Here is a 26490-nt window from a genome sequence, read left to right on the forward strand (position 1 = left end):
TATATATATATATATATAATCTCTACTGTACTGAATTTGAACACCTAAAAGAAATGGATAGGTATCGAAAATCATGGGAACCACCAACCACCAAAGATAAACCTAGAAGAGACCAACAGTTCAAACAGACCCATAACATATAAGGAAATTGAAACAGTAATACAAAACCTCCGAACTAAAAACAGCCCAGGCCCAGTAGGATTTACAGCAGACTTCTTCCAGACATTTAAATATTTCTACCCCGTACTATTCTAAATGATAGAAACAGGGAGAATTCCCATATTCCTTCTATGAAGGTAACATCACTCTAATACCAAAATCACGTAAAGATACAACCAAAAAAGAACCACACACACACACACACATATCCTTAATCAACATAGATACAAAAATTCTGAACAAAATACTTGCAATCCAGATACAGATGTACATCAAAAAGATTATTCACCATGATCAAGAGTGTTTATTACAGAGATGCAGGGATGGATCAATATACGGAAGTCAATAAATGTCATCAATCATAAATATGGACTCGAAGGCACATCATCATCTCAATAGATGCATAAAAGTCTTTTGACAAAATACAGCACGCATTAATGATAAAAGTTCTAAAGACTGGAGGGAACATATCTCAACATAATTAAAGTTTTATACAACAAACTCACAGCCAACAGCATTCTAAACGGAAAAAATCTGGAAACATTCTAATTAAAATCAGGAACCAGATAAGGATGTCCACTATCTCCACTCCTTTTCAATACAGTGCTTGAAACTCATGCTAGAGCAATAAAATATGAGAAGGAAAATAAAGGAGTATTAATTGGAAAAGAAGAAGTCAAATTATCCCTTTTTGCAGATGATATGAAACTATACCTAAGACATCTCAGAAATTCGACCAGAAAACTCAACACTTTGAGTAATATGGTAGGTTACAAAATTAATCTACAAATATGAGAAGCCTTTATATAACAAGCAACTAGAGATAGAGTACAGGGAAACCCTCCCATTCACAATAGCCGAAAAAAAAAAAAAATGGAATAAATCTGACCAAAGACATCACAGATCTCTACAACAAAATTTTTAAATCTTTAAAGAAAGAGATTGAGGAAGACACCAGGAGATGGAAGACCTCCCATGTTCATGGATTGGAAGAATTAAAATTATGAAAATGACAATGAAACCAAAAGCAATATACAGATTCAATGCAATCCCAATAAAAATCCCAATGACATACTTCACAGACTTAGGGAAAAAAAATCCTATAATTTGTATGGAAGCACAAAAGACCCCAGATAGCCAAAGCAACCCTAGGCACAAAGAGCAACAGTGGGGGGATTGCTATACCAGATCTCAAAAGGATGAGGGAAAAATAATATACAGATAACTTTAAAATGTCTATGGTCATAGTTTAGTCAACTAGCTTAAGGAACAAAATATATATTTATTCAAGGTTTAACTTAGAATATTTTTTTGTTTTACCCAAGCCCTACCTACATAGCACATGATAATTAAAAGTACCACACTGGTGGAACTATCCTTATTGGATGTTCAACAGACATAGTTTGAGGCCTATATTAATCTGATCAGAGGGACTTGACAATTTTTGCTCCTTGCCCTCCAAGGTCAACTAAGTTCCAGGGAACTATGGACCATCTCTCAAAATGTCCTGTAACTCTGGTGAGTTCCTTGTCCTCTTGTTCAGGGAGGCCCCACCAGATGGACTTGAACCAGTGTCCATTCTACAAAAAGGAGGGTCAACTCAGAGGAAACATCTCATTCATGCTTCCAAGTGAAGCCAGCCATAGTCAAGCAGGACCTTTGACTTATCTTCACATAGATGGAACTGGTAAAAGAAAGGAGCCAGGAGCTCCTCCCAAGCCCAAATGTCCCCTGAGGAACAGATCCTTAAATCACCTTAAGTGTAAAAATAAATTGATTTATTTGGGCCAATTGTATGGTCTTAAACAACCAAAAGGAAAGTATAACCAAAGAGTAAAGTCATCAGTTTATTTCTTTAAGAGTTGAAGGGATTACACTTCCTACACATTAGACTTAAGTTTATATAAAAAGTTATTTAGACAATTATTTCTCATTGATGATTTTGTTCCTACCAGAAAGTGTTGCTCAGATATAAGACTTCAAATCTTGGTCTCCAATAAGTGTGTAGGGCCCACTTGTAGCTAAGGGAGACAATCAGCTATTGTTCTAAAATTATAGATAAATTTGTTTTCTCCCCCTATCTAGAAACTTTTGAGAGGTAACTGACACTGATTCGAAACACTCCCAATAGCTATCAAAATACCTGGAAGCAAATTCTGAATCCATCACTTCAGCCTTGGAAGACAAAAGAAAAATGAGGAGGAACCCAATAGAGGGATGATTTTGGAAGCCTTTGTCAAGAAATTCCAGTGGACTTTCATAAGAACATTTGAAAACAGTCCTATTCTGACTTTTTTCTAGTTCCCTGTCTAGAATTTGTAATGCTAACTACTCTTGCCTTTACTTCTCCTTCACAGCACCTATTTATGATTCAAGGACTTTCTTTTCCCCCTAGAGATAAGAGTTATACAATTTGGGAGTCTTTTAGATGGACCCACTGAAGGGGTACTCCAATTACCTCCCCCTGCATCCCTGTTCAGCATGGAAGAAGCCAGAGCAGTCTGCATCCCGATTCCATACTGGCAATTTGGGTAACCTCTTCATAGGATGGTGTGATAAGAATAGGAGGTAGGAATTGTCTAGGCAGTTGGGTAAAAAGATGCCAAAGAAAAGTAGCCAGTTTCTTGGCTAAACCTCACAATGTCCTTAGGCCTCTTAGCAACATACTCCTTTCCAAAGGCCAAAAATGTTGAAAATATTTTTGAGCTTTTATTTAATCCTTAAAAGATCTTAGAGTTACCTCCGGGGGGGGGGGGGGAATGTTAGAGTAGCCAAAAGCCCCATTAAAAAAAAAAAATCAAAGAAGAATGAGTACATGAAGTTATCAGAAAAAAGTGATGGGGAGATATGGGAGGAGTTGGAGGGGAGGAAGTAGGCATGGATTTGATCAAAACACCTTATATGCATGAAATTCTCAATAAATTTTTTATTAAAAAAAAAAAAAAGACTCCAGATAGCCAAATCAACCCTGGACACAAAGAGCAACACTGAGGGGATTGCTATACCAGATCTCAAAGTATACTACAGAGCTATAGTCATAAAAACAGCATGGTACTAGCACAAAAATAGACACAGATCAACGGAACATCACTGAAGACTGAAACCTGAGTACACGCAATTTCATTCACCTGATATTTGACAAAAGTTCCAAGAAGACACAATGGAGGAAAGACATCATTTTCAACAAATAGTGTTGGTAAAACTGGATCTCCACCTGTAGAAGAATGAAACTAGATCCTTATTTTTCACCCTGCACAAAAGTCAACTCCAAATGGACCAAAAACCTCAATGTGAAACTTGAAACTCTGAAACTATTAGAAGAAAACATTGACAATAACCTACAAGATTTAGGTGTAGGAAAGGACTTTCTAAATCAGCAGTTCCTATGTAATTAAAATTGTCAACAATCAACAAGTGGGGCCTCATTAAACTAAAATGCTTCTGTACAGCAAAAGAAACAATCAAGAAAGTGAAAACCCACAGAATGGGAAAAAATCCTCACCAGTGACACATTTGACAGAGGTATAACATGCAGAACATATAAACAACTCAGAAAGCAAAGAACCAAGAAAATAAATGATCTAATTAAAAGATGGGCTAAAGATCAAAACAGAGAGTTTTCAAAGGAAGAAATAAAGATGGCTAAGAAACATCTTTAAAAGTGTTCAACATCATTACTAATTAGGGAAATGCAAATTAAAAACCACCTTAAGATTTTCAGCCTTACCCTAGTCAGGCTGGCTAAAATCAAGAGAAAAAATGATATGAAATGCTGGCGAGGAGAAAGGGGAATGCTCATTCGCTGCTGGTGGGATTTCACGTGCAACCTCTATGGAAAGCAGTGTGGAGAACTCTTGAATAACTAAAAATGAACCTACCATATGACCCGGTTATACCCTTCCTTGGCATATACCCAAAGGACTCATCCTATTGTAGAGACACTTGTACAATCACGTTTATTGCTGTTCTGTTCACAATAGCTAAGCGATGGAAGCAACCCAAGTGCCTCTCAACTGATGAGTGGTTAACAAAAATGTGGTTCATTTACACAATGGAGTTCTATTCTGCAGTAAAGAAAGATGAAATAATTAAATTTGCTGGTAAATGGACGGATCTAGAAATTGTTATACTAAGTGAAGTAACATAGACTCAGAAAAACAAAAGACATGTTCTCCATCATTTTTGGATCCTAGATCCAAATACTTGTAATAGACAGAGCCCACTGAAATGGGCCAACAGTCCATGGAAAACAGATGAGGCAGAGACCTGAAAGTTCAGTGCCTTGCCACAATGGGAGGAAGATCATCCCACACCTATCACCCACTCAAAGGCTCAGGGACTTTTGCAGAAGAGGTTGGTGAAAAGAATGTAAGAGCCAGAAGAAGTGGTGGCATGTTAACTGGAAGTGTCCTCTGACCACTATGCTGGCAAGCTATGGTCATGCCTCCTTCCTACACTCATCAAAGAGTTGATGGAGGAGACAGTTACCCCTCCCACCCTATCATTGGATCTTAGCTGCATGTGGGGGAGGGGGCAAAGTATATATATAACCCAAGAACACCATGAGGCACCTCCCTTGCCATTTTGTGCAACTGTCTATATTTGAGTGTGGACTTTCCAGCACAGTGGTAAAGGGTGGGGGGCACCCACTCTTCTGTAAATAAACCTCCACTCTATGCTTTCTTAGCAAGCCCAATAAACTCATTAGGATTTTCAAAAAAAAGACCAGAGCTAATGGAAACCTTAATTATTCCACCAAAGTTGACTCCATGTTGGTAAAGCCTTTGGTCTTTAATTTCTTATTCCTATTTTTCCTCCTTTAAATTTCACTGTATATATATTTTTTTATGTAACCTGCTTTATTTCTGGAAAAATATATTTAAATTGCCTCTCTCTGTAATAAAATTTTTTAAAAATTGAAAAAAGATATACAAAACCAAATAAAATTTAATGAGAATAGTTGTTGGATATTGGCATTAACAAAATGGAATTCAATATTTGAAAACATTCAAGATGCTTTCAAATATATTGTCATCTCTGGCACTCATTTCTTTTTCACATAAACCACATACCTCATGAAGAGTTAGGTTTAGGGGGTATAGGGCTTCAACAGACTGAAAATAACATTTTAAAATATTAAGTTCATTTTAAATTTTAATTTAAATATATGATGTATGCCTCAGGTAAAATTAATGAAATTAAGATAGCCTGAGCACCAAGCTGTATGTATATTGTGAGACATACATATTTAGAGTCAGGGAAAGCTACCATGATGAGGATTCAGACCTGACCATGGCTGAGTGAGTGAGCATAAGTCTACAAATCTTTCCACTATCACCAACATGAAGACAGCAGATGTTCCCATCCCTCTTTTAGAGAGCTGGACCCTGGGGTTGCCCTCAGTGGCAATTTCAGACAAATTAATCTACAGTAAGGGCACAGGGAAACATGTAGTTGTAGGAGTACCTCTACTCCATAAATGCAGAATCCTAGTATCTTAAAAAGAATTATGCCAATCAGAGATGAAAATTATTAGAAACAATAGATTATAAACTAGGGAATGTTTCAGAATTGGATAGTAAGACCAGAAAATGTTACTTTCTGAAACATAAAAGGATTAAAACATAACCTAAATATTTACAGAGAGACACAGCCATAACTAAGAATTTTAGTTTTATATTAAGTGGAAATTGATGTTTTGATGTTTTAAGAACCCAGTTCCATCTGAGCAGAGTACCACCTCAGTGACTACAGTAGAGAAAGCTACAGTCCCTTCATTAATATTTCAAGGAATTTCAGAGAATCAAATGAACCTGGGAAAAAAACAGATCTTATGATTAAGAGCACTTGTGGAGACCTAAAAATGTCCAGATGACAGACTGCTCTAAAAGAATTCAATAAGTGATAATTACCACATATACCATCATCACTCAGTAATCTGTGACCTATTTTTTTAGATCTGCATAGATTTCTTGGTAAATTCACACTGGCATGCTTATTAGCTGGTACCTGCTTTTTTCTGCAATAAATTGGCATTTTGATTTCTCAGCAAATCCCTTCAGAGTAAGATAATTTTTAAGACAATCATTTTTGTGGGAAAAAAATTTTAGAGAGCCAGGTCCTAGAAAAGATCTACTATGTACTTTAAGATTCTGTGGGTTCTTCTTTGCATCTTCTTAACACACACACACACACACACACACACACACACACACACACACACACCAAAATCAAAGCACCACAGAATCACAAGGGCAGTGATAATAGTGTAAGCACCACAGAATCACAAGGGCAGTGATAATAGTACATTCTAAATATACCAGCTAAGATGTTAGAATACATTTTCACAAAACTTGGAGGATTAGTCAAAACATTAATGATTTATAAAATGCTGGCAAAAATATTTGGGAGATGTATTTGAAAATAATACTCTAGGAGGCTGGAGAGATGGCTCAGCAGTTAAGAGTACTGACTGCTCTTGCAGAGGACCTGGGTTCAATTTCCAGCACCCACATGGCAGCTACTAGCCATCCAGTTCCAGGGGAATCTGAAGCCGTCTTCTGACCTCCACAGCATTGCACGACATGGGGGCACTCACATTCATGCAGGCAATACACTCATACACATAAAATAATAAAAATAATAAAATATTTTTTAAAAAGAAAAGAAAATAATACTCTAAACTCCTTATTAGTAGCAATAAAAAACTAACAGGAAAATACAAAAAGAAAATAATTAAAAGAAGGATAATACACTTTGCAAAAAAGAAATGAAATCATATATATGGCATAATAGTTATGAAAAGTAAATACTAACTGAATGGCCAAATAAATTTTTTTAAATATGTATTTATGGGAATAAACTGTTGAAATATAGTTCCTAAAAGATGATTATATCCTTATCTGCAGAGCCAATGAATAAATTCCCTTTATTTGGCAAACAGAATTTGCAGATATGAATTTTCAGGGAAGATTACCCTTAATTATCCAGTAGAGTCCAATATAATCAGAAGCATCCTATGTGACAGTCAAAATAGTGGGCCAAAGGCAGGTGATGTGAAGCCAAGAGCAAGGGAATATAGATAGTCCCTAGAAGCTTGACAAACTAAAGCCCAGCCACCCTATCTTTGGGTTTAGGTCCATAAGATTCACTCAGACTCTGTACTCCAGAACAATGAGTGAATAGATTTTGTTGTTTTTTACCACTGACAGTTGTAGCAATTTATTAAAGTAGCAAGAGAAATGAATACAAACCCTAACAGAAATTGCATTCAGTGATTTATAAGGAAAGGAGCAAGCTATTACAAAATTTTGAAATTTAAAATAGTGATCTCAAATCATATGTATTGAATCATTTAGAAAATGAACACTATTTTTTGCAAATGGTTTTTCAAATCTTTATGTTTCACCATGGTTTATCTTGGATGGTAAATAAGGTCTTTCAAAATGATCTTGGTATGATTTAAATCTGAAATGTCTTCCATAAGCTCCTATTTTAGATGCCTGGTCTGAGCTAGTGGTGCTGTTTTAGAAACTTTGAGAGGTGGAGCCTCAGTGGAGGAAGTCAGTCACTGGTGGCAGGCAGGTCCTTGGAAGTATATTATCCTTGGTTGTTTCCTGTTACTCTGCTTCTGTTTGCCATTTGGTGAAGACTGTCCTCTATTACACACTCTTGTCACCACAAGGCATACAGGGCCAAGCAATCATAGTCTGAACTCTCTGAAACCATGAGTTAAAATAAGTATTACTTCCTTGAAGATGGCTACGTCAGGTAATTTGGTCACAGAAATGGAAAAATAACTAATACAGATCTTAAAACATCTCTATAACTAGAAGAGACACGAACTCTATGAATTTTAGAACAACCTATTTTCTCTCACTCTGAGATGCTAGTTATTCTAAGATCTGCTCATGTGGTCATCTATTGTAATGGGAATTGTTTTTAAGAGATGACTATTCACTGATTTTGCATTCTTAGGACCATGCAAGATCCACATCTTATGAACACTGAAGTTCTTTTTTTTTTATTCCCTTTGCTTCCTCTACAGTAGGTTTTGCTGCTGTGAGTCATTTTGCCATTTACATATATTCTGAAATTTTGGGGGGCATCATGTCACCCACACAATGGGCTTCCTGTTGTTTTTGAGGTATTGCTCTTGTCCATGTGTACTGCAGTGTGCATCATAATTACTATGACTGAGTTTGTGAGAAGCTTTGGATTACCAAATCACATCATAAAGACTCCTACTTCCAGATAGAATATGCGCCCTTTGTAGGTAACAATGATAAGCCTTTTCCTTTAGAAAGGTTGATTGAGAAAGTTTTTCCTTCATTGGCATATGGAAATGGATAGAAAATGACTCCTTACACACATAAAAAAGTTGTGTCCAGGGGCTGGAGAGATGGCTCAGCAGTTAAGAGCACTGACTGCTCTTGCAGAGGACCTGGGTTCAATTCCCATCACCTACATGGCAGCTACAAACCATCCTTAACTCCAGTTCCAGGAGAATCCAAAACCCACTTCTGACCTCTGGGCATTGTATGACATGTGTGCACTTACTTACATGCAGGCAATACACTCATATACATAAAATAAAAAATAATAAATAAAACATTTTTTAAATTGTGTCCAGATTGCAGATAATATGGTCTATGATACACCTAACACCTGTTTATGTGCTAAGGGTCTAAAACTGTGGTATGTGGTAAGTAAGGGGATCCTGGATGTCCCTGGATGAAGCCCTCAGGCCCCAGATCTCTAAAAACCTTCCTCGCATCACACAGTCCTTATATTTTCACTGCTGTGAGGACAGTGAACTATTATTACAACCCTCCTTTAAAAAGAAATAGTATAAGAAAGCTAAAAGTAGATTCCTCTAGCTTCTGCTTTTGTCATCTTCTCTAATAATATGGTTGTGTCTGTATATGCATATATATTTATAAATATATGTATATTACAAATCACTGTAATAGAACTTAGGCTTCAGTATAGTTTCACACTGTATCCTTCTCCAAACAAGAGGTGGTCTTGGAAAAGTTTAACACATATTTTTCCCTATTTCTCTCACTAAGTATTGACAGAGGGATACTATAGAGACCCTAGAAATAGACCTACACAGATATGTGCACCTGATTTTTGACAAATATGCAAAACACTTCAAAGTTGCAAAATCGCCTTTTGAACAAACTAGGATATAAAAAGCACTCTTCTATAAGGAAAACTAAACTATACCCTATGTCTTAATTTTATATAAAAAGATTCACAGATATGCAAAATCTTCAATGAATAAAGAAATTGTTGTATTTCAATATATAACTGAAAACTATTCAGTCATTAAAAATAAGAAATTCTTCCATTTGTGACAAGAGAGACTTTAAAGCATTATACTAAATGAAATAAGTCAGAGAAATGCAAAGACAGCTCATTCTTTCCATAAAGATGTTAAATTCATAGAAACATAGTATATCAATGGTTACTAGGTTGGGGAAGAAAGGTGTTCATCAAAAGGTACAGGCTTCCAGTTATAAGATGAGCAACTTCAGAGGATCTGATATACAGCATGGTAACTATAATTATATTACTGAATGAAGTATTTGAAAAATTATTTAATGTTCTCATCACAAAGCAAAGCAAAATGAGACCTAACAAAAAGTAGTTATATGAAGAACACAGTAATTAATTTAAATATGCTGACTGCTTCAAAATATGTATATTGAATCATTACATTGCATAAATGAAGCTCATGCTTTTGTCCATTATATCTCGATAGTTGAAAATTTAAATACATATAATTTTAAATTATCTTAAAATAGATCATAGACTTAAATGTAAACCTAATACTACTAAACATTTAGATAAAAACAAAGGGAAAAACTTCAAGATCTAGGACTAAATAAAGAATTGAAAATACAAATCACAAAAGTAAAAGAGATGTATTGATTATATTAAACTTAAATATTTTCTGTAAGGTTCTAGCAAGACTATGAAAAGACAAGGTACATAATGAAGAAAATTTATTTGTAAATCATATATCTGGCAAACATTAGTGTCTGGACTATATAAAGAATTCAACTATAATAAAGTAAGCAATCCAATTAAAGAATAGGAAAAAGCTGAGTAAGTGTTTCAATATAAAAGAGATACAGCTGACAAATAATCACACTGAAAAGATGTTCTATGACATTAGCCCTTAGGAAAATACATATTAAAACAATAATCAGATTATCTATTAGACTGGCTCAAATACAAAACAATGACAGCACCAAATGCCAGTGAAGATGAAGAGAAACTGGATCACTCACATATTACTTGTGGGAATAGACAATGATACTGCCAACTCTTAAAACCTAAGCCTGTAATATCAAACAATTAGCAATGACAGAAATGGGCATTTATCCCAGAAAAACTATAACTTACATTACACAAACACTGAAAACAAGAGCCAGGGACATAGCTCAAGTGGTAAAGTGCTTAACTTGAGTTCAATCCCCAGCAACCATAAAAAAAAAAAAATCCACAATAAAAGTTCATTAGGAAATAGGTGGTCACAAATAGAATTAATTACTATAAGGATAACCAGGAATAGAATGGGCCCTTAATCCATGTGACTGCTGATCTTCCATGAACAAAGAACTTTGGCTACTGAGAAAACACCCAAGTTCAGAGCACCACATGAAGATGTAGGTGCAGTGTGGGGAGATGCTTCTATCATCTATTCCATAAGTCAAGGAATATTCGTGAGTGTAGCCACCAGCAGAAGCTAAGAGAGAGGCATGAAACAGATTCTTCTCAGGATCCCCAAAAAGATCAGTCCTGATCCTACCAACAATTTATATCAGTCTTTGGCCCCCAGAACTGTGAGAGAATAAATCTTCTATTTTTACCATTTACATAGCAGTACTTTATGTAGCAGAACTAAAAGCAAATCAATTTCTAGTCAACAGTGGAACAGAATGAAAGTACTTGGACAAACCTCCAAAGAATTATCTGTGCATAAAAAGCCAATCCCAGGCAGGGCTTGATGACTCACAACTTTAATCCCAGCACTCAGGAGGCAGAGACAGATCTCTGTGAGTTTAAGGTCAGCCTGGTCTACACAGTGAGTTCTAAACTGAGACCCTACCCCACCCCATAAAAGGAGGGCAGATTAAGAGTTGCCAAAGCTTACAAGGGGGTGAGAGGTCAGAAGGCACCATGATATTAAAAAAAAAAAAAGTACAGCATGAAGGATCTTTGTAGTGAGGAAGTAATCTGCACCATAACCAGATTAATGCCACTACCTGGGTTTGCAGTTATTTTATAGTTTTGAATTGGCATAGTAGTGCTAGAAAGGAACAATATAGGAAAAATGGATGGGGTCTCTCTGTATTATACTTTACAACAATCTTTTAATCTATAATCATCTAAAACTAAAAACTAAGGTCAGGGATCCACCTGTTTCTGCTTCCTGACTGCTGAGATTAAAGGCATGTGCGTCACCATGCTGGCTAAGATGATTCTTTTTAAAAAAAGAAAGAAACGAAAACAGAGTCTCCCTTTACAGCCCAGGTTGGACATGTGTGACCTTAAAAATAATTATTAATTCATGTTTAAAATTTGATCAAAATTTATTCTTATTATATATGTACTTAAGTATATATGTGGGTGTGGACACAATAAAAGAAAATGCCCAGTTAATATTAAGGGGGAAAATATAAGTGCATCATCATAAAATCTTTTTCAGAATATTTTAATATATAAACACAGAGGCAAAGTTAAATCCACCAATGTCAGAGTTAATGAGATTTAGCAATAACACACATAAATATACTTCATATTTCAGTGTTTATATTATGCCCTGAAGCTAACATGAACTCCATGGTAGCAAAGGCTCATGGGACTGAGTTAACGAGGACTCACCCCTGAAAATTTGCCCATGTAACCCTTCTAACTTACTCTTCTAAGAATGCTATTAGCCTGCATGGCTTCTAAAGGGATGATTGGTCACTTCTGAAGCCAGCTCCACCCCTATCCCTTGGGTACCTCAGCTCCACTGCACCCTGCCTGGCCTGACCTCCTGATGCCCCAAGGACTTTAAATGTCACTGCTCTAGAGCGGCAGGTACTGTATGGCTATTAATGGCACAAGCCCTCATGCAAGCATGTGTGAGGGCTACACAGTGAATTACAGGGAGTGAAATTTTCAAAGAAAAGAATGAGAAATGGGAGGGGTGCCAATGAATAAAGAAAGAAACAAAATGCAGAAAAACTAGATCCTGCCAAAACAAAATGAATAATCGCATGATCCACAGCAAACAACAACAGCAAAAGAGAAGAGCCAATCGCGCCTAAATTTGCCTATAACTGTGATACCTAGGAACATTTAGGGAAAATCCTGTATTTCCTTTTCTTTAGTGGGGAGGTATTTTTGTTCAGAAATAAAAGAGTGACTGGAGAGAGGGAAAAGGGAATTAACCCTGTATAGATCAGGATGAAAAAAAACTACATTTCTTGAGAGCTCTATCCTTGTAACAGTCAATTACCAATATTGAGAGTTAGTCTCCAAAAGATAGACATTCAAACAACTTTTTGTATAGTTTTTATTGAGATAAATATGGCAATCAAAATGTCCATTTTTTGGTACTAAAACAGGATGAATGATGTTGTCATTCACTGCATAAGGAATACTGAGAGTGAACCTGGAGGTTGAGGTTGGATTGGGCTGTAGTAAGAGTTGTAATTCAGGGAGCCAGGCATGGTGGCATAGGCTTTTAATCCCAGGAGAGGCAGGCAGATCTCTGTGAGTTCAAGGTCAGCCTTGTCTACATAGTGAGTTCCAGGCTCTCTGGGGCTACAGGGAGACCCTGTCTCAAACATACACACACACACACACACAGATATAATTCAGGAAGTATGGGAGTATTTCTATGACATTCAAAGATGCATGCAACAAAGGCAAGAAATATTAGTGAGAATAATAAATGTGAGTCCTCTTTGGAAGACCACCTGAAGAAAGGTCAGGGAGAGGAGTCACAAAGCCTAGCATCATGCTTTCTGAAACTCCAAATGGATTGGTTAAGTGGAAGAGAATAAGGTTGAAAAGAGTGATCCAAAAAAGAGGTAATCTGGCATCTTGGATTTCACGTGTGACAGGAAAAGAAAGAACAGCGGATGTGATTAAGAAAGCCAGGTGTGATTTAGAGGTCCAGAAAGATAAGCAGTACCTACTAGAAGTCACTGGTAATCTCTGAGATTCCTATTTCTATAGTGGTGGGGCAAAAGCCAGATATACATGGGTTGAAAACTAAGTGGGAATTGAGGAAATGAGTGAGAATAATTACTCCTAGAATGAGTTCAAATTAAGAGAAGAGAAGGCAAAGACAGTAGTTGGGAAAAATATGGAGAATTTTAAAAGGCTTCAGGAGTTAAGAGGTATAGCTGAGTGATAGTAGAGTACTTGCCTGGCATGTGTCAGCCCTGGATTCTATGCCCAACACCTCAAAGATGGGGACAGGATGAAGATTAATGTTTTGGGAGTCAAGACTTAAAAAGCAAGATAAGGACCAGCTGAGAATAAATGGTGAACATATGGTGTATAATAATATAAAATCTCTGGGGAAATAAAAGATAATACTCTTTATTTCTCTCTCTTTGCTATAGGGTCTCACTATGTAGCCCAGGCTAGCCTCAAACTTGCTATATAGAGTAGGCTGGCCTTGAACTCACAGAGATCCACCTGCCTCTTTCTCTGCCTCTCAGGCAATACTTTCTAAAATAATGAGAAGTAGGCTTAAAGCAAGTAAACGCTATTGAAAAATGATGGGTAGTAAGGATGAATACCCTTTCACAGAATCAGATGTCTAGTTCCCCTAGACAAGGGCATAGTCATTCAATACTTAAGATTTTTTTGTTTGGTATGGAAGTTCATCTGCTGACTATGACAGAAGTAAAAGGACCAGAAATTCAACAGAAATAGAAATGTTCAAGAAGTTGTGCCAAAATATAAAAGCAAGTATAAAACAGAGAAATTCAACCCATCACAAATCCTTGAGAGACTTGACAAATTGAAGCAGTTGTGAGAGTATGAGAGCACAAAATTTATATGCTCCAGTCAGAACCAGAGAAACCAGAAACCATGCTAGCATCTACTGCTATAGTTGCAAGCCATTACAACTGATTATCAGTAGAAAAGATGCTGCAATGTCTGGGGAGATGGCTCAGTTAGTAAAGTGCCTTCCATGAAGGCATGAGAACTTGAGTTCAATCCCAAAGTGCCCACATAAAAACCAGGTATAGTGGTATGTATCTGAAACCTCAGTGCCAGGGGGGTGGGGAGAGAAGAGACAAATTCCCAGAGTACACTGGTCAGCCAGCCTAGTCAAATCAATGAGCTCCAGATTCAGCGAGATAGCCTGTCTCAAAAACAAGGTGGACCAAAATCTAGGAGGCCTCCACATACATACACATATATGCACACACACACATGTGCACATCTGTACAAACATATGCACACACACACATACACACACACACACACACACACACACACACACACACAAGCAATCAGTAAGTGACAACAAGGCTGGGAAGATGGCTCAATTGGCAAAGTACTTGCCACCCAAGTATGAGAACCTGAGTTTAATCCTTGCACCCATGAGACAGGTTATTACCACTGGTCTTCATTACCCATTAAAATTTGATGGTAAGATCCTACTGCTGAAGACACCACATACTTTGATCATAGGACATGGAAAAATAGCTAGAAGCTTCCTCCATACTGGCTGGCTTTTATTGTACAGGAAGGTACCATCAACAGTCTTACCTACCTATGAACCCTAGGAGCTACAATAACCTGGTAACCTGACAAACCTGGCAAGATATGCCCATTCAGATGCAATAGTGACATAATTGGGGTTAACCAACAGCCTTCTAGATGGACTTAAAGCCTGCTCCACAGGAGGGAACTAATGCCTTGTACAGTAAACCTGCCAAGAACCTGTGACTTGTGAGGTCAGAGGCTCTACTATTATTCTGCTAAATTGACATATTATCAAACTGTCACATAAATACTTAATTTATACCCATAGACTAGTATACCCATAGACCACTCTATCAGATAAGCTTCTTTATGCAGCAGATGGAGGTTAAAGGAGAGACTAAAAACTAGCCATAGTACAGAGAATATTTAACTGTGGAGTGTTCAGCCCTAAATGGGACATCTGTACCACAACCCTTGCCCACAAGGGTCAGAGAATACAGTGGAAGAGGGGACAGAAAGATCAGAGGTTGGGAAAGACTGATACAAAATAATGTGTTCTGGACATGACAAGCCTATTTCATTCATGAACTCAAAGTAGCTGTCAAGTATAAGAAAGACCTGCACAAGAGGAAGTCAGTCAACAATCTAGCATGGGGAAGGAATGGGATCACAAGGCCCAATTCCTAGTTGGAGCACTACTGGCAGCTGATAGTCACTAAGGAAGGAAGAGTCAGTTTTCTATAGCAGTGCTGTAGATTGCCCATGCTCCAGTCAATGGGCACTCTACAGCCATGAAAATACAGGCACCATTAAATAAAATTAAAAAAATAATAATAAATAAATAAAATATTTAAGGGGGGCTGGAGAGATGGCTCAGCTAGTAGCAGCCACTGGGTGAAGTACCTATATGTAGGCAATACACGCATACACATAAAATTTAAATAATAATAATAATAAAAGAAAATACAGGCAACATTAATGGGACTCAGTGGGGCAGGGGTGGGGAAAGAAAGAAGAGGGCAAAGAAGAGGAGGAGAAGGAAAAAGAGAAGGAGGAAGAAGAATGAAATGAAGTTCGCAGGAGAATGGGGAAATCCAGGAGGAGTTAGAAAAGGAGACTGGGGGCGGAGGTGGATTTGATCTAAATATATTTTATTTATGTATAAAATTACCAAAGGATAAACACAAATATTTGTTGTTGTTTTTGTTTTGAAACTGGGTTTCCCTGAAGCTCCAGGTGGCCTGGAACTTGATATATAGACCAGGTTGGCCTCAAACTCACAGAGATCTGCCTACCTCTGCCTCCCAAGTACTGGGATTAAAGGCGTGAGCCACCACGTCCAGCACAAATTTTTTCTTTAAGCCAGGCATGCGAGTGCCTATAATTCCAGTGTGAGGGAGACAGAGACAAAAGAATTCCTAGGGCTTGTTGGCCAGCCAATCTAGCTGAATAGGCAAACCAGGCCCAATGTAAAAGACTGTTTCAAAAAATAAAATGGAGAGTAATTGAGGAAGATACCTAATGTTGAACTCTGGCTTTCATACTCATGTACATATATACATGAATACATACACACATGAACAAGTTCCTTCACACGTGTACACACACACAAACACACACACATACAATAAGAATGCATCAAGTGGGAGCTGGAGAGATGACTCAGTGGTTAAGAGCACTAGCTGCTCTTGTAGAGGATCCAGGTTCAATTCCCAGCACCCACATGGCAGCTAATAACCATCAATACCTCCAGTTCCAGGGGATCCAATGCCCTCTTCTGGCATCTGCATGACAAAACAGCTGCACTTACATACATGCAGCCAATATGCTCAAACATAAAATTAAAAAAAAAACTAAATAAAATATTTTTAAAAAAGAATGAATAAGGCAAGCACAACTAGAAGACCCAGGAAGATATCTGCAAATCAGAAACCAGCAAGACAAACAGCAGTAAGACAATAACAGCAAAGTACATCTCAACTTCATTTTTATATGAAGCACACCACTCTTTTCTAATAATTTGCTGAATTCTAATACAGTAACAGCCATTTGCTAGATAACATTGCTCTGCCACTGTTTTACAAAGGAATTCACAGTAAATCTAAAAATAGATGTAGAGAAATAAAGGCATCTTTTAACAGAGCATTTCTTGCAAAATAGTTCAAAATGTTTAAACATTTAGACATATAACAAGGGTATTACATTTACAAAAACACAGAATCAGTTTTCTAGAACACATTTTATAGAGACATAATCAATTTTCTAGAGTCCTACAAAGTAACTCAACTAACAGAGAATCACTTTTCTAGAACACATTTTATAGAGACACAATCAGTTTTCTAGAGTCCTACAAAGTAACTCAACTACGGAAAATTTTAGACTTTTAACAATTTCTATTTCTGGAAATGCTGTGTCTATAAAAGTATGTAACAAGCATTTTTGTAAAACTGAATCAATTAAACTTTATTCTTTAAATGTTTTTCCCTTTACTCACTCAGACTTCTTTTCACAACTCTTAGAAGATTCTTCAATTCTCTTCTCCAGCACTAGGACAGCTTCCTCCTTGTTTAAAATCATCTGCTGTGTCTGCATAAGCTCTTCTGCTAAAGTTTTCAACCTGGAATGAAGAATTTCATCAATAGCAATCAACATATTAAATATGTTGACTTATATATACCAAAAATATATGCACACATAGAAATCTGCAAAACAGTAGCCACATGTAATTTAAGGTAAAATTTCAGTTCCTTAGTTGCTGAAGCCATGTTTCAAATGCTAAACATTAACATGTAGATGGTTTACCTTACTGATGGCACAAATCATTTCAATATGCAAAGTAAGTACTCTTGGGCAGTGTTGGTTCACCACCTTTGTAGTAATGACTTACAACTTTGCACCAAAAAACTACTGCTCATAATGGCACACATGCTCACTTAGTCATGTGCTTTTGTGACCTGGGCACCTGACCCTGACCCCGGGGACCCCACTTTGTAGTCCACTCAAGATAATGAATTTGGGTGTACTTGAGTCAGTATATCAAAGTGCTTGAAGCAATGTATTTATATTCGTATCTTCACTGAAGACAGAATAATTGAGGAGAATTTTGACATTGTGTGTATGAGATATTTTAGGCCTAGGAATCAAAGGGCAAGATTCTATGATAAGGTAAGAATGGGTCCAAGCTTATAGTTCCCCAACTAAAGGTGCTAGAGATACTGTTAAGGAACAAACTCTCAATGTTAAGAATCAGGCAGATATTTTTATTCAGGTACAGTCTTAATGTGGCTTAGTAACATTACAGGTCTTATTTCTTAAAATAAAAAAAGAAGCTGAAAGAAAAAGTGAGAAAAGAAAAAAGAACTGAGCAAACGAATACCGTTCATGTCCTAGGAAAAGCATGCTCTTGTGAAGAGATCACATTTTTTGCTTCAGATAAGCATGTTTGCATTCTGGCTTTGCCCATTTTTATGAGGCTAGGAAAGTTCCTCAGTTCATAGAATCTATGTTCTCACTTACAATTTTGGCATAGCAATACCTACCTCATTAGCATTGTAGGATAAAATGAAGTAACATATATTATAAATTGCCATTTTGGTAGACATTGAGAAAATGGTAATTAGTATTTTTATATATATTACCTATAACAATCTTAGGTGACAGATACTAATTCATTTATTTTATTTTAAAGAAAAGAAAGATGCAGTATTTTAGAAATTTAAATTAATGATAAACCATTTCTATGTTTACATATTCTAGTGATTTAGAGTGTCCTCTATATTAGATTCAAAGATAATTTACTACACAAAATTAATGTATTCACAGGCCAAATAATTTATGGCTGCATAAAATGGATTAAGTCCTTAATGACAGTATTTCTACCAGAAAAATATACATACCCATTATATCATATTAAACCTCATCTCCAGACTTTCAAAGCAAGACTCTGAGGCAGGCACAGATAGGAACAGCCTAGCTACCAGAACAACACCCATGGAAAGTCTATCTGTCCCTTCCCAGAAAGGCAACAATGATCACCTCCCCTCGAGTTATTTGGGTTCAGCCATTTCCTGGTAGAAAGAAAGATAGAAAAGGGTAGCTTAAACCAGTATTGTTCACAGTGTCATTGAAGAGAACAGTCAGGGGAAAAACTTTTTTTACCATCTCATGCATATGCATGATGGGGAATATATATGCTTAAAATCATTGGATGTTCATGCATGCACACTCAGATTTTCAAAAGTTATATGGCAGCCCCCATTTGTCAATCAGTGTAAGAATTCACCCCATTCTTGCCCCTGGGGAAAAGGCAGAAGCTCCTCCTTCTACCTAAATTTATAACCCCCCCCCCCCGACACACACAAATAACTCAAGCTGCTTGCTTGGGCTCCTATTGTGTAGAGTCTAATCTAAGCTGTGACTCTCACTTTTAATAAATCTATACCTCCACTAGTACTATTATTGCATGTCCTTTCAATTCATTCTTTGAGACACAAAGAATCTAGATATTGTACCATGGGACACCTCAACACTCCATCCAAGAAAAACAAAGTCCTAAAGATAGAAAGAAAATATCAAATAATCTAGCTCTATAGAATTTTACATTTATTTGAAGTAAAAGAAATAAGTAAATTAGATCAGAAGTTAAAAGCTTGCAGCACAAATTATGAGCAAAAACACTTTTACTGTAGAAATCTCTTAGAAAGAAGATAATCCAATATGAAAGTAGACAAAAACAGGTTCATCAAGAAAAAAATTCAGGGAATTCTGGGCTCAAATGGTAGACTAGCATTTCATGTGGTTCTGGGTGAAGAGGGTCAGGGAAACAAAGGGGAAATAATATTTCCAAAAAAAAATTCCAAAGAGAGAAAGAAAGGAAATGCTCGAGGAATCAAGCAAGGGGTGACAGGAAACCTAACTGCACGAAGAAGCAGAAAGACAAAGCCAAGTACAAAGCATTCCCCAACTCCAATCTGGGCAACTCAGTAGAGGGAGTTCGGAAAACCAAACCAATGCTTTAAGCACAGGGTGATGGAGAATTCAGGCAACCCTAAAGATAATAGCAGACTGCAGCCCTAGCCAGAGTTGAAGCCCACATTTCCCAAAGCCTTAAATGTAGTCAGGGATTTAAGAAGTTTGAAAATGTGGGCTGGCAAGATGGCTCTGGTTAAGAGTACTGGCTGCTCTTGAAGAGGACTAGGGTTCAGTTTCCAGCACCCACACCCTCAATTCATGTTCTCTAGCAGTCCTGCCCTCTGTAAGGCGTGACAGCAACCGCATGTGCTTTAGCTTAACTGTGTCTGAGAGTGTAGATATCAAGGCTGGAACACTGCTGTGTTCCCATTCTCCCCATTCCCTACATCAGCCTATCCTCCAGTTCAGAAATCAGTGGTCTGCTTCCTTACCTGACTCTTTAGACACTGAAAAATACAGTGCAATGTGGACATTTGCCATGCCTTCTGGTGCACAGCTGAGAGGCCTGTGGGCTGACTGCAACTGCCTGGTCCATGTACATCTGAAGCACACACTACAGTGGTGGTTGCAGGTGAACATACAAAAAGCCTATGGAGTGAATGCAGCGCTGCTGCTTACAACACATGCTTATCCTTCCCAGCGAGGAACTCAGGGCAGGCCCCAGCCTGTGTGGTTGTGCTTGTGCAGAAATACAACAGGCCTCAGTCATCCTGTGCTCCCATGCCTGCTGCTTTGCAGTTATTAGATGACATGAAAAGAAGCTTCTCCAAGTCAAGGACCTTGACCACAAGGAATTCTCAACTCCATTCATTTTGTTCTTAATTATTTTTTTTCTTACTATAACCTATTTTATTTATTTATTTTTAATTGGTTTTCTTGCTCTTTTACATCTCTTTTATTTTTAAAAAAATCGTTTTTTTCCATTTCCTCCCTTTCCTTTATTAATCTTTCAACATATTAGAGACTATATTATCTTTGACCCATTCTTTTCTATTTTTATTGATATTGTAGTTGTTGTTCTCAGTTGGTTCCTACAGTATTTCTGTATCTGATTTGTATCAATGTAGTTACAGTGGCTTGTTTTCTCTTCTCTGAAAACCACTGAAGATGGAGCCCAGAATCTCAAGAACACTGGGTGGTACTTTGCTGCTGAGTGGAACTCCATCCCAAGTGAGGAAAACTGCACTTTAGCTGTGACTTTATCCCACTCAAACCTTAGCAAATACTAAAACTGAAGGGCACAAAACTCCCAGGTGATGGCCCAGCCCCAAGTAGACACACTAGAGTAAACCCACAGTCCTGCTTCTAGACATTTACCACTTAGCAAGAGCAGAGAGAAATAACAATTGTATTATTATATAACATATATCAATAAAGGCTTGGCATGGTGGCACATGCCTTTAGTCCCAGCACTTGGGAGGCAGAGGCAGGCAGATCTCTGTGAGTTCACGGCCAGCTTGATCTACATATTGAGTTCCAGGCCAGCTGGGGCTACAGGGAGACCTTGTTTCAAAAAATGACCAAAAAGATAAAAAACAATATATACCAATAAAAAACATTTAAAATGAAGAGAAACCCAACCCTGCAGACCTAAGAATCACAACATAGAAACACAAGAAATGTGAAAAAAACAAATCAACATGAGTCCTTTTCCTAGTTTGCTTCATGTTGCTGTGATAGAACACTCTGACCAAAAGCCACTTGGGGAAAAAAGGGTTTATTTCTTGGCCTACATTTCAAGGTAACAATCTATCACTAAGGAAAGTCAGGCAGGAACTCAAGGTAGGAACCTGAAGGCAGGAACTGAGCAGAGGGCATGGAGGATCCAACTTGCTAGCTGGCTCACAGACACACACTCAGTTACTTTTCTTGTATAGCCCAGGCCCAACTGCCCAGGAATGGTACCACCCACAATGAATTAGGTCCTCCTACATCAATAAGCAATCAAGAAAATGCCCCAGAGACATGTCCAGAGGCCAATCTAATCGAGGAAATTCTTCAATTGAGGTTCCTTCTTTCCCAGTCTGTCAAGTTGACAACCAAGATTAGTCATCACAGTCCTCCAAAAGTTCATAATTCTCTAGTAAATAAATCACAAAATATATAAGTGAATGATATACTAGACAAAGGTGAATAGATCAAGACAATATAGGATATGAAACAGCAATATAATAAAGAGAGATGTTGAAAAAGAATTGAACAGAATTGTTGAAAATTAAAATCTCAATGAATTAAATAAAAAATTCAGGGGCTGGAGAGCTGGCTCAGTGATTAAGAGCAATGACTGTTCATGCAAAGGACATGGTCATGTTCCCAGCACCCACAGGGCAGCTAACAACCATTCCCAACTCCAGTTCCGAGAAATCCAATGCCCTCTTCTGATCTCTGCAGGCATTGCATGACACAGGTGCATTCACATACATGCAGGCAATGCACTCAGACATAAAATAATAAAAATTAGTAAATATTTTTTGATTTCAGTTTAATTCCTCATCAATAGACTTAATCAAAATAGAATACTTGTATTTGAAGACAATGTAGATGAATTACTACATTCACATAATAATAAAGAAAAAAGTAAGAAAAATTAACAGTATGGGGGCCAACAAGATGGATCAGCAGGTAAAGGCATTTAAATTGCTGCACACAAGCCTAATGACTTGAGTTAGATTCCTGGACCCCATATAAAAGTAGAAGGACTAACTAACACCACAAACTTCTCTTCTGATCTCCACTTACACACTGTGGCACATGCATATACCCACACACAGATCAGGCAGGCGCGTGCACACGCACGCACACACACACACACACACACACACACACACATAAACTTTTAAAAATAAAGCCAGGCATGGTGGCACATGCCTTTAGTCCCAGCACTCAGGAGGCAGAGGCAGGTGAATCTCTGTGAGTTCAAGGCCCACCTGGTCTACACAGTGAGTTCCAGGCCAGCTGGGACAACAGGGAGACCCTGCCTCAAAAACAACAACAACAAAAAAAAACTTTAAAAGTAAAAAATAAAATAAACTATACAAGATATATGGAATTCCATTCAGAGACTGAGCTACTGAGCAATCAGAAAGACAGAGTAGGAAAAAAAAGTGTGGCAGGCATAATGGTGTACACCTTTAAACCCAGAACTCACGGGCAGGGAGATCTCTGTGAGTTCAAGGCCAGCCATAGTGAATTCCAGGCTAGGAGGGGTTACATGGTGAGACCTTGTCTTAAAGGAAGGAAAAAGAAAGAAGAGGATAGGGGATGGGAGGGGAGGGGAAGGGAAGAGGGAGGCGGAAAGAGGGAGGGGGAAAGAAAGAGGGGGAAAGGGAGGGGGAGAGAGGACGAGGGGAGGGAAGGGGAGGAGAGAGGAGAGAAGGGAAGGAAGACAAGACCCAGGCTTTTATAATCAGCCCCATTCACTGTCCAGGAATCACATCTGCCCTGCTTATCTAGGCAGGAACTGCCTTGGTCCCAATCATCATGCCTTTGGCTTAGGACCCTTCATCCTGCTTCAGAGCATGCTACTAACCTACCTGGAGCCATCCTCTTCCTCCAATAAAAATTCAAATGTGAATATGGAATGAAAACAGGGAGGTAAAGGAAAGAGGGAACCCGAGAGAGATTAGTAGGATAAAGGGGTCATTACGGGAGAAGTATGTAAAAAGGGGGCAGTTAAAGGGAAGGAAGGGGAAGGAAGACTATACAAATAACTATGGGAACAAAGGGGGAAAACAAATTCTCCAGATACACAGTAAAAAAAAAAAAAAAAAAAAAAAAGCCTTAAGCAACCCTACGGAGATAGAAGAAAGCCCTTCCAGAAGCAACACAATTGTTAAATGAAAAGCCCAGTGCCAAAGATAAGATGCTCCCTATAAGCTGTTGGCCTGAGGGATACTAGAGGTCCCCAAAACAATAAAGGCTACTGCCAATAATGTTGGTTGTACATCAGAAGTGGACAGGAAAAACCCTATTGCTGAGGACACTGCATGATGTGAGTGTGGGAGAGGGAGAAATCAAGCTTGGACTAAGCTGGAAACTTCCTGCCACTGGACAGGTGGCTTTCATGGTGCCAAAAGGCAAAACACAGATGACTGGGTGAAAATAGTTCCCTATAATGTTCCTCAACAAAGAACCCCACATGTTGTATAATCAACATACCAAACAAGATGTTCCTGTTGGTGCAATAGTGGAGCGTCAAGTTTATGTACAACCAGCAAATTTTCGATGGGATGTAATACCCACTCCTTGGGGTGGAACACACATCTGGTACTGTAGACCCAGTTATACCACTTTGACCCAGTTATACCACTTCTTGGCATATACCCAAAGAACTCATCCTATTTCAGAGACATTTGTACATCCTTGTTTGTTGCTGCTCTTTTCACAATAGCTAAGAGATGAAAGCAACCTAAGTGCCCCTCAATTGACGAGTGGATAATGAAAATGTGATTAATTTATATGATGGAGTTTTACTCAGCAGTAAAGAAAGATGAAATCATGAAAACTGCAGGTAAATGGATAGAACTAGAAACTGTTATACTAAGGGAAGTGACGCAGACTCAGAAAAAAAAAATTGACATATGTTCTCCCTCAAATGTGGATCCTAGAGCCAAATCCTGATAAGTGAGTATGTATCCAGACATAACTACAGGAACCAGGATAATGGAAAGGAACCAGGGAGGTAAAGGAAATAAACCTGAAAGAGAAGAACAGTAGGAAACAGGCATTAATAAGGGAGATATATATATAAAATTTGGGTTAGTTTGCGGGTGTGGTGGCACATGCCTTTAATCCAGCACTTGGGAGGCAGAGGAAAGCAGATCTTTGTGAGTTTGAGGCCAGCCTGGTTTACATAGTGACTTCCAGTACAGCTGGGGCTACAAGAAGAACCTGTCTCAAAAAGACAAAACAAAAAGTTGGGTTAGTTTAAGGGAGGGGGGAGGGAAGGGTATACAAGGAACCTAGGGGATAAAGGGAAAAAACAAGGTCAAGAGAGGTAGGACCATAGGGGAGGGTATTATTAAGGGACAAAGGGAGAAAATGGGGGCACCTTAATGGGGGAAACCATGATGGAGATGTTAGACAATGCGAGAGATAATAATGTCTAGCTAGTTTTAAAAACCAGAGGGAACCATATCAGTCCAACAATTTTCTGACAAATTATACATGCCAGATCAAGAAATATATGTCTAGGTAAGGTTTATCTGAGATGAACTGGTCTTTGGCCACGATTTATCTACATGACACACAGTAATTAAAAATACCAGACTGGTGGAACTAACCTTCTTGGATATTTAACAGACATACTTTGAGGCCTATACTAATTTGGTCGTAGGGACATAAAGGACAATTTTTGCTCCGTGCCCTCCTAGGTCGACTAGTTCCCAGGGACTGTGAGCATCTCTCAAAATGTCCTGTAATTGTGGTGGGTTACCTGTCCTCTTGATCAAGAAGGCCAAGGAGACCCCACCAGATGGACATGAATCAGTGTCCAGTCTAAAAAGAGGAGGGTCAACACAGAGGAATCATTTCCTCCATGCTTCCAAGTGAAGCCAACCGCCAACCAGCAGGACCTTTGACTTATCTTCACATAGATGGAACTGGTAAAAGAAGGGAGCTAGGGGCTCCTCCCAAGCCCATGTGACCCCTGAGGAACAGATCCTCAAATGACCTTAAGAGTAAAAATAAATTGGTTTAGGACTCCCAACCTGTCCCTGCAGGTTCCTAGGTACCTGGAACATGCATACGCTGGGAGCTTCTGGCACCGAAGTGGTATTTATAAACAGGGAAATAACTCCAGTGGTGTTTTGGATCACTATATGATGCCTGTTATAGACAACGTGTTGGCCCAAGAGAGTCCCAGATAGTAACCCAGCATAGAACTGGGAAAATGAACAGCAGATCCCAATCTTATCTAAAGGAATATTGACAACTGATTGCTGCTAGATGAGGAACAGCTGACCTTCCTAAAACAAAGACCTCTGGATAGGCTGACTAGATTCACCAGATGGACAAGTAGTGGGAATGGCTGGGGGTACTGACCACACAGTGGACAGTAGCAGGGTAACAAGAGTATAAGGGCTCTAGTTGGGGGAGGGAGGCTATGGGAGGGTGCCATCTGGGAAGTGGGTGTATAGTTGAATAAGATGGTTTGGGATGTTCTGTGTGACATACACACACACACAAAAATCAACAAAATTTTTTAAATGTATTATATTTTCGTAGGAAGCATAAAAATTTACATCATGTTAATTAGTGGAGGTTATAAACATTACCACTGAAATCTACCCGATGACTTTATAGACATACACAACCACCAAGGATCCAAATGCAACCGATTATGACTAGTAATAATCAGATACATACAGATTAGAGACACATGTGCCAACATCTCAGCGTTAGTAGCAAAAACAATGAATCTTTCTGTAAGAAACAATATGTTTTAAAATGAAATAGAGGTTTTTTTAAATTATTTAATAACCATATAATTAGAAGCATTTCATTACAACAGCATTAACATATTCAATAACAATTTCCTGAGCTAAGATGCATCTCTTTCAAAATTGGCTGTAAATTTTTAGGTTTACAGTTGAATTATTACAGTTATACAATATTGTACTCAGT

General features: G+C 38.1%; 1 protein-coding gene across 7 annotated transcripts in view; it reads right to left on the reverse strand.

Annotated features, from left to right (window-relative positions):
* Fer (FER tyrosine kinase) overlaps window positions 1-26490 on the reverse strand; it is a 512255-nt gene that overhangs the window by 352936 nt on the left and 132829 nt on the right. For all 7 annotated transcript variants that reach the window (XM_029557642.1, XM_008856015.3, XM_008856016.3 and 4 more), the window contains one exon: window positions 17390-17512. In XM_029557642.1, the coding sequence (XP_029413502.1) occupies window positions 17390-17512 (123 nt within the window). The remainder of the gene's footprint in view (window positions 1-17389; window positions 17513-26490) is intronic.

Source organism: Nannospalax galili, unplaced genomic scaffold (genome assembly GCF_000622305.1).
Source record: "Nannospalax galili isolate Female #2095 unplaced genomic scaffold, S.galili_v1.0 scaffold27, whole genome shotgun sequence".
NCBI classification, from domain to species: domain Eukaryota; kingdom Metazoa; phylum Chordata; class Mammalia; order Rodentia; family Spalacidae; genus Nannospalax; species Nannospalax galili.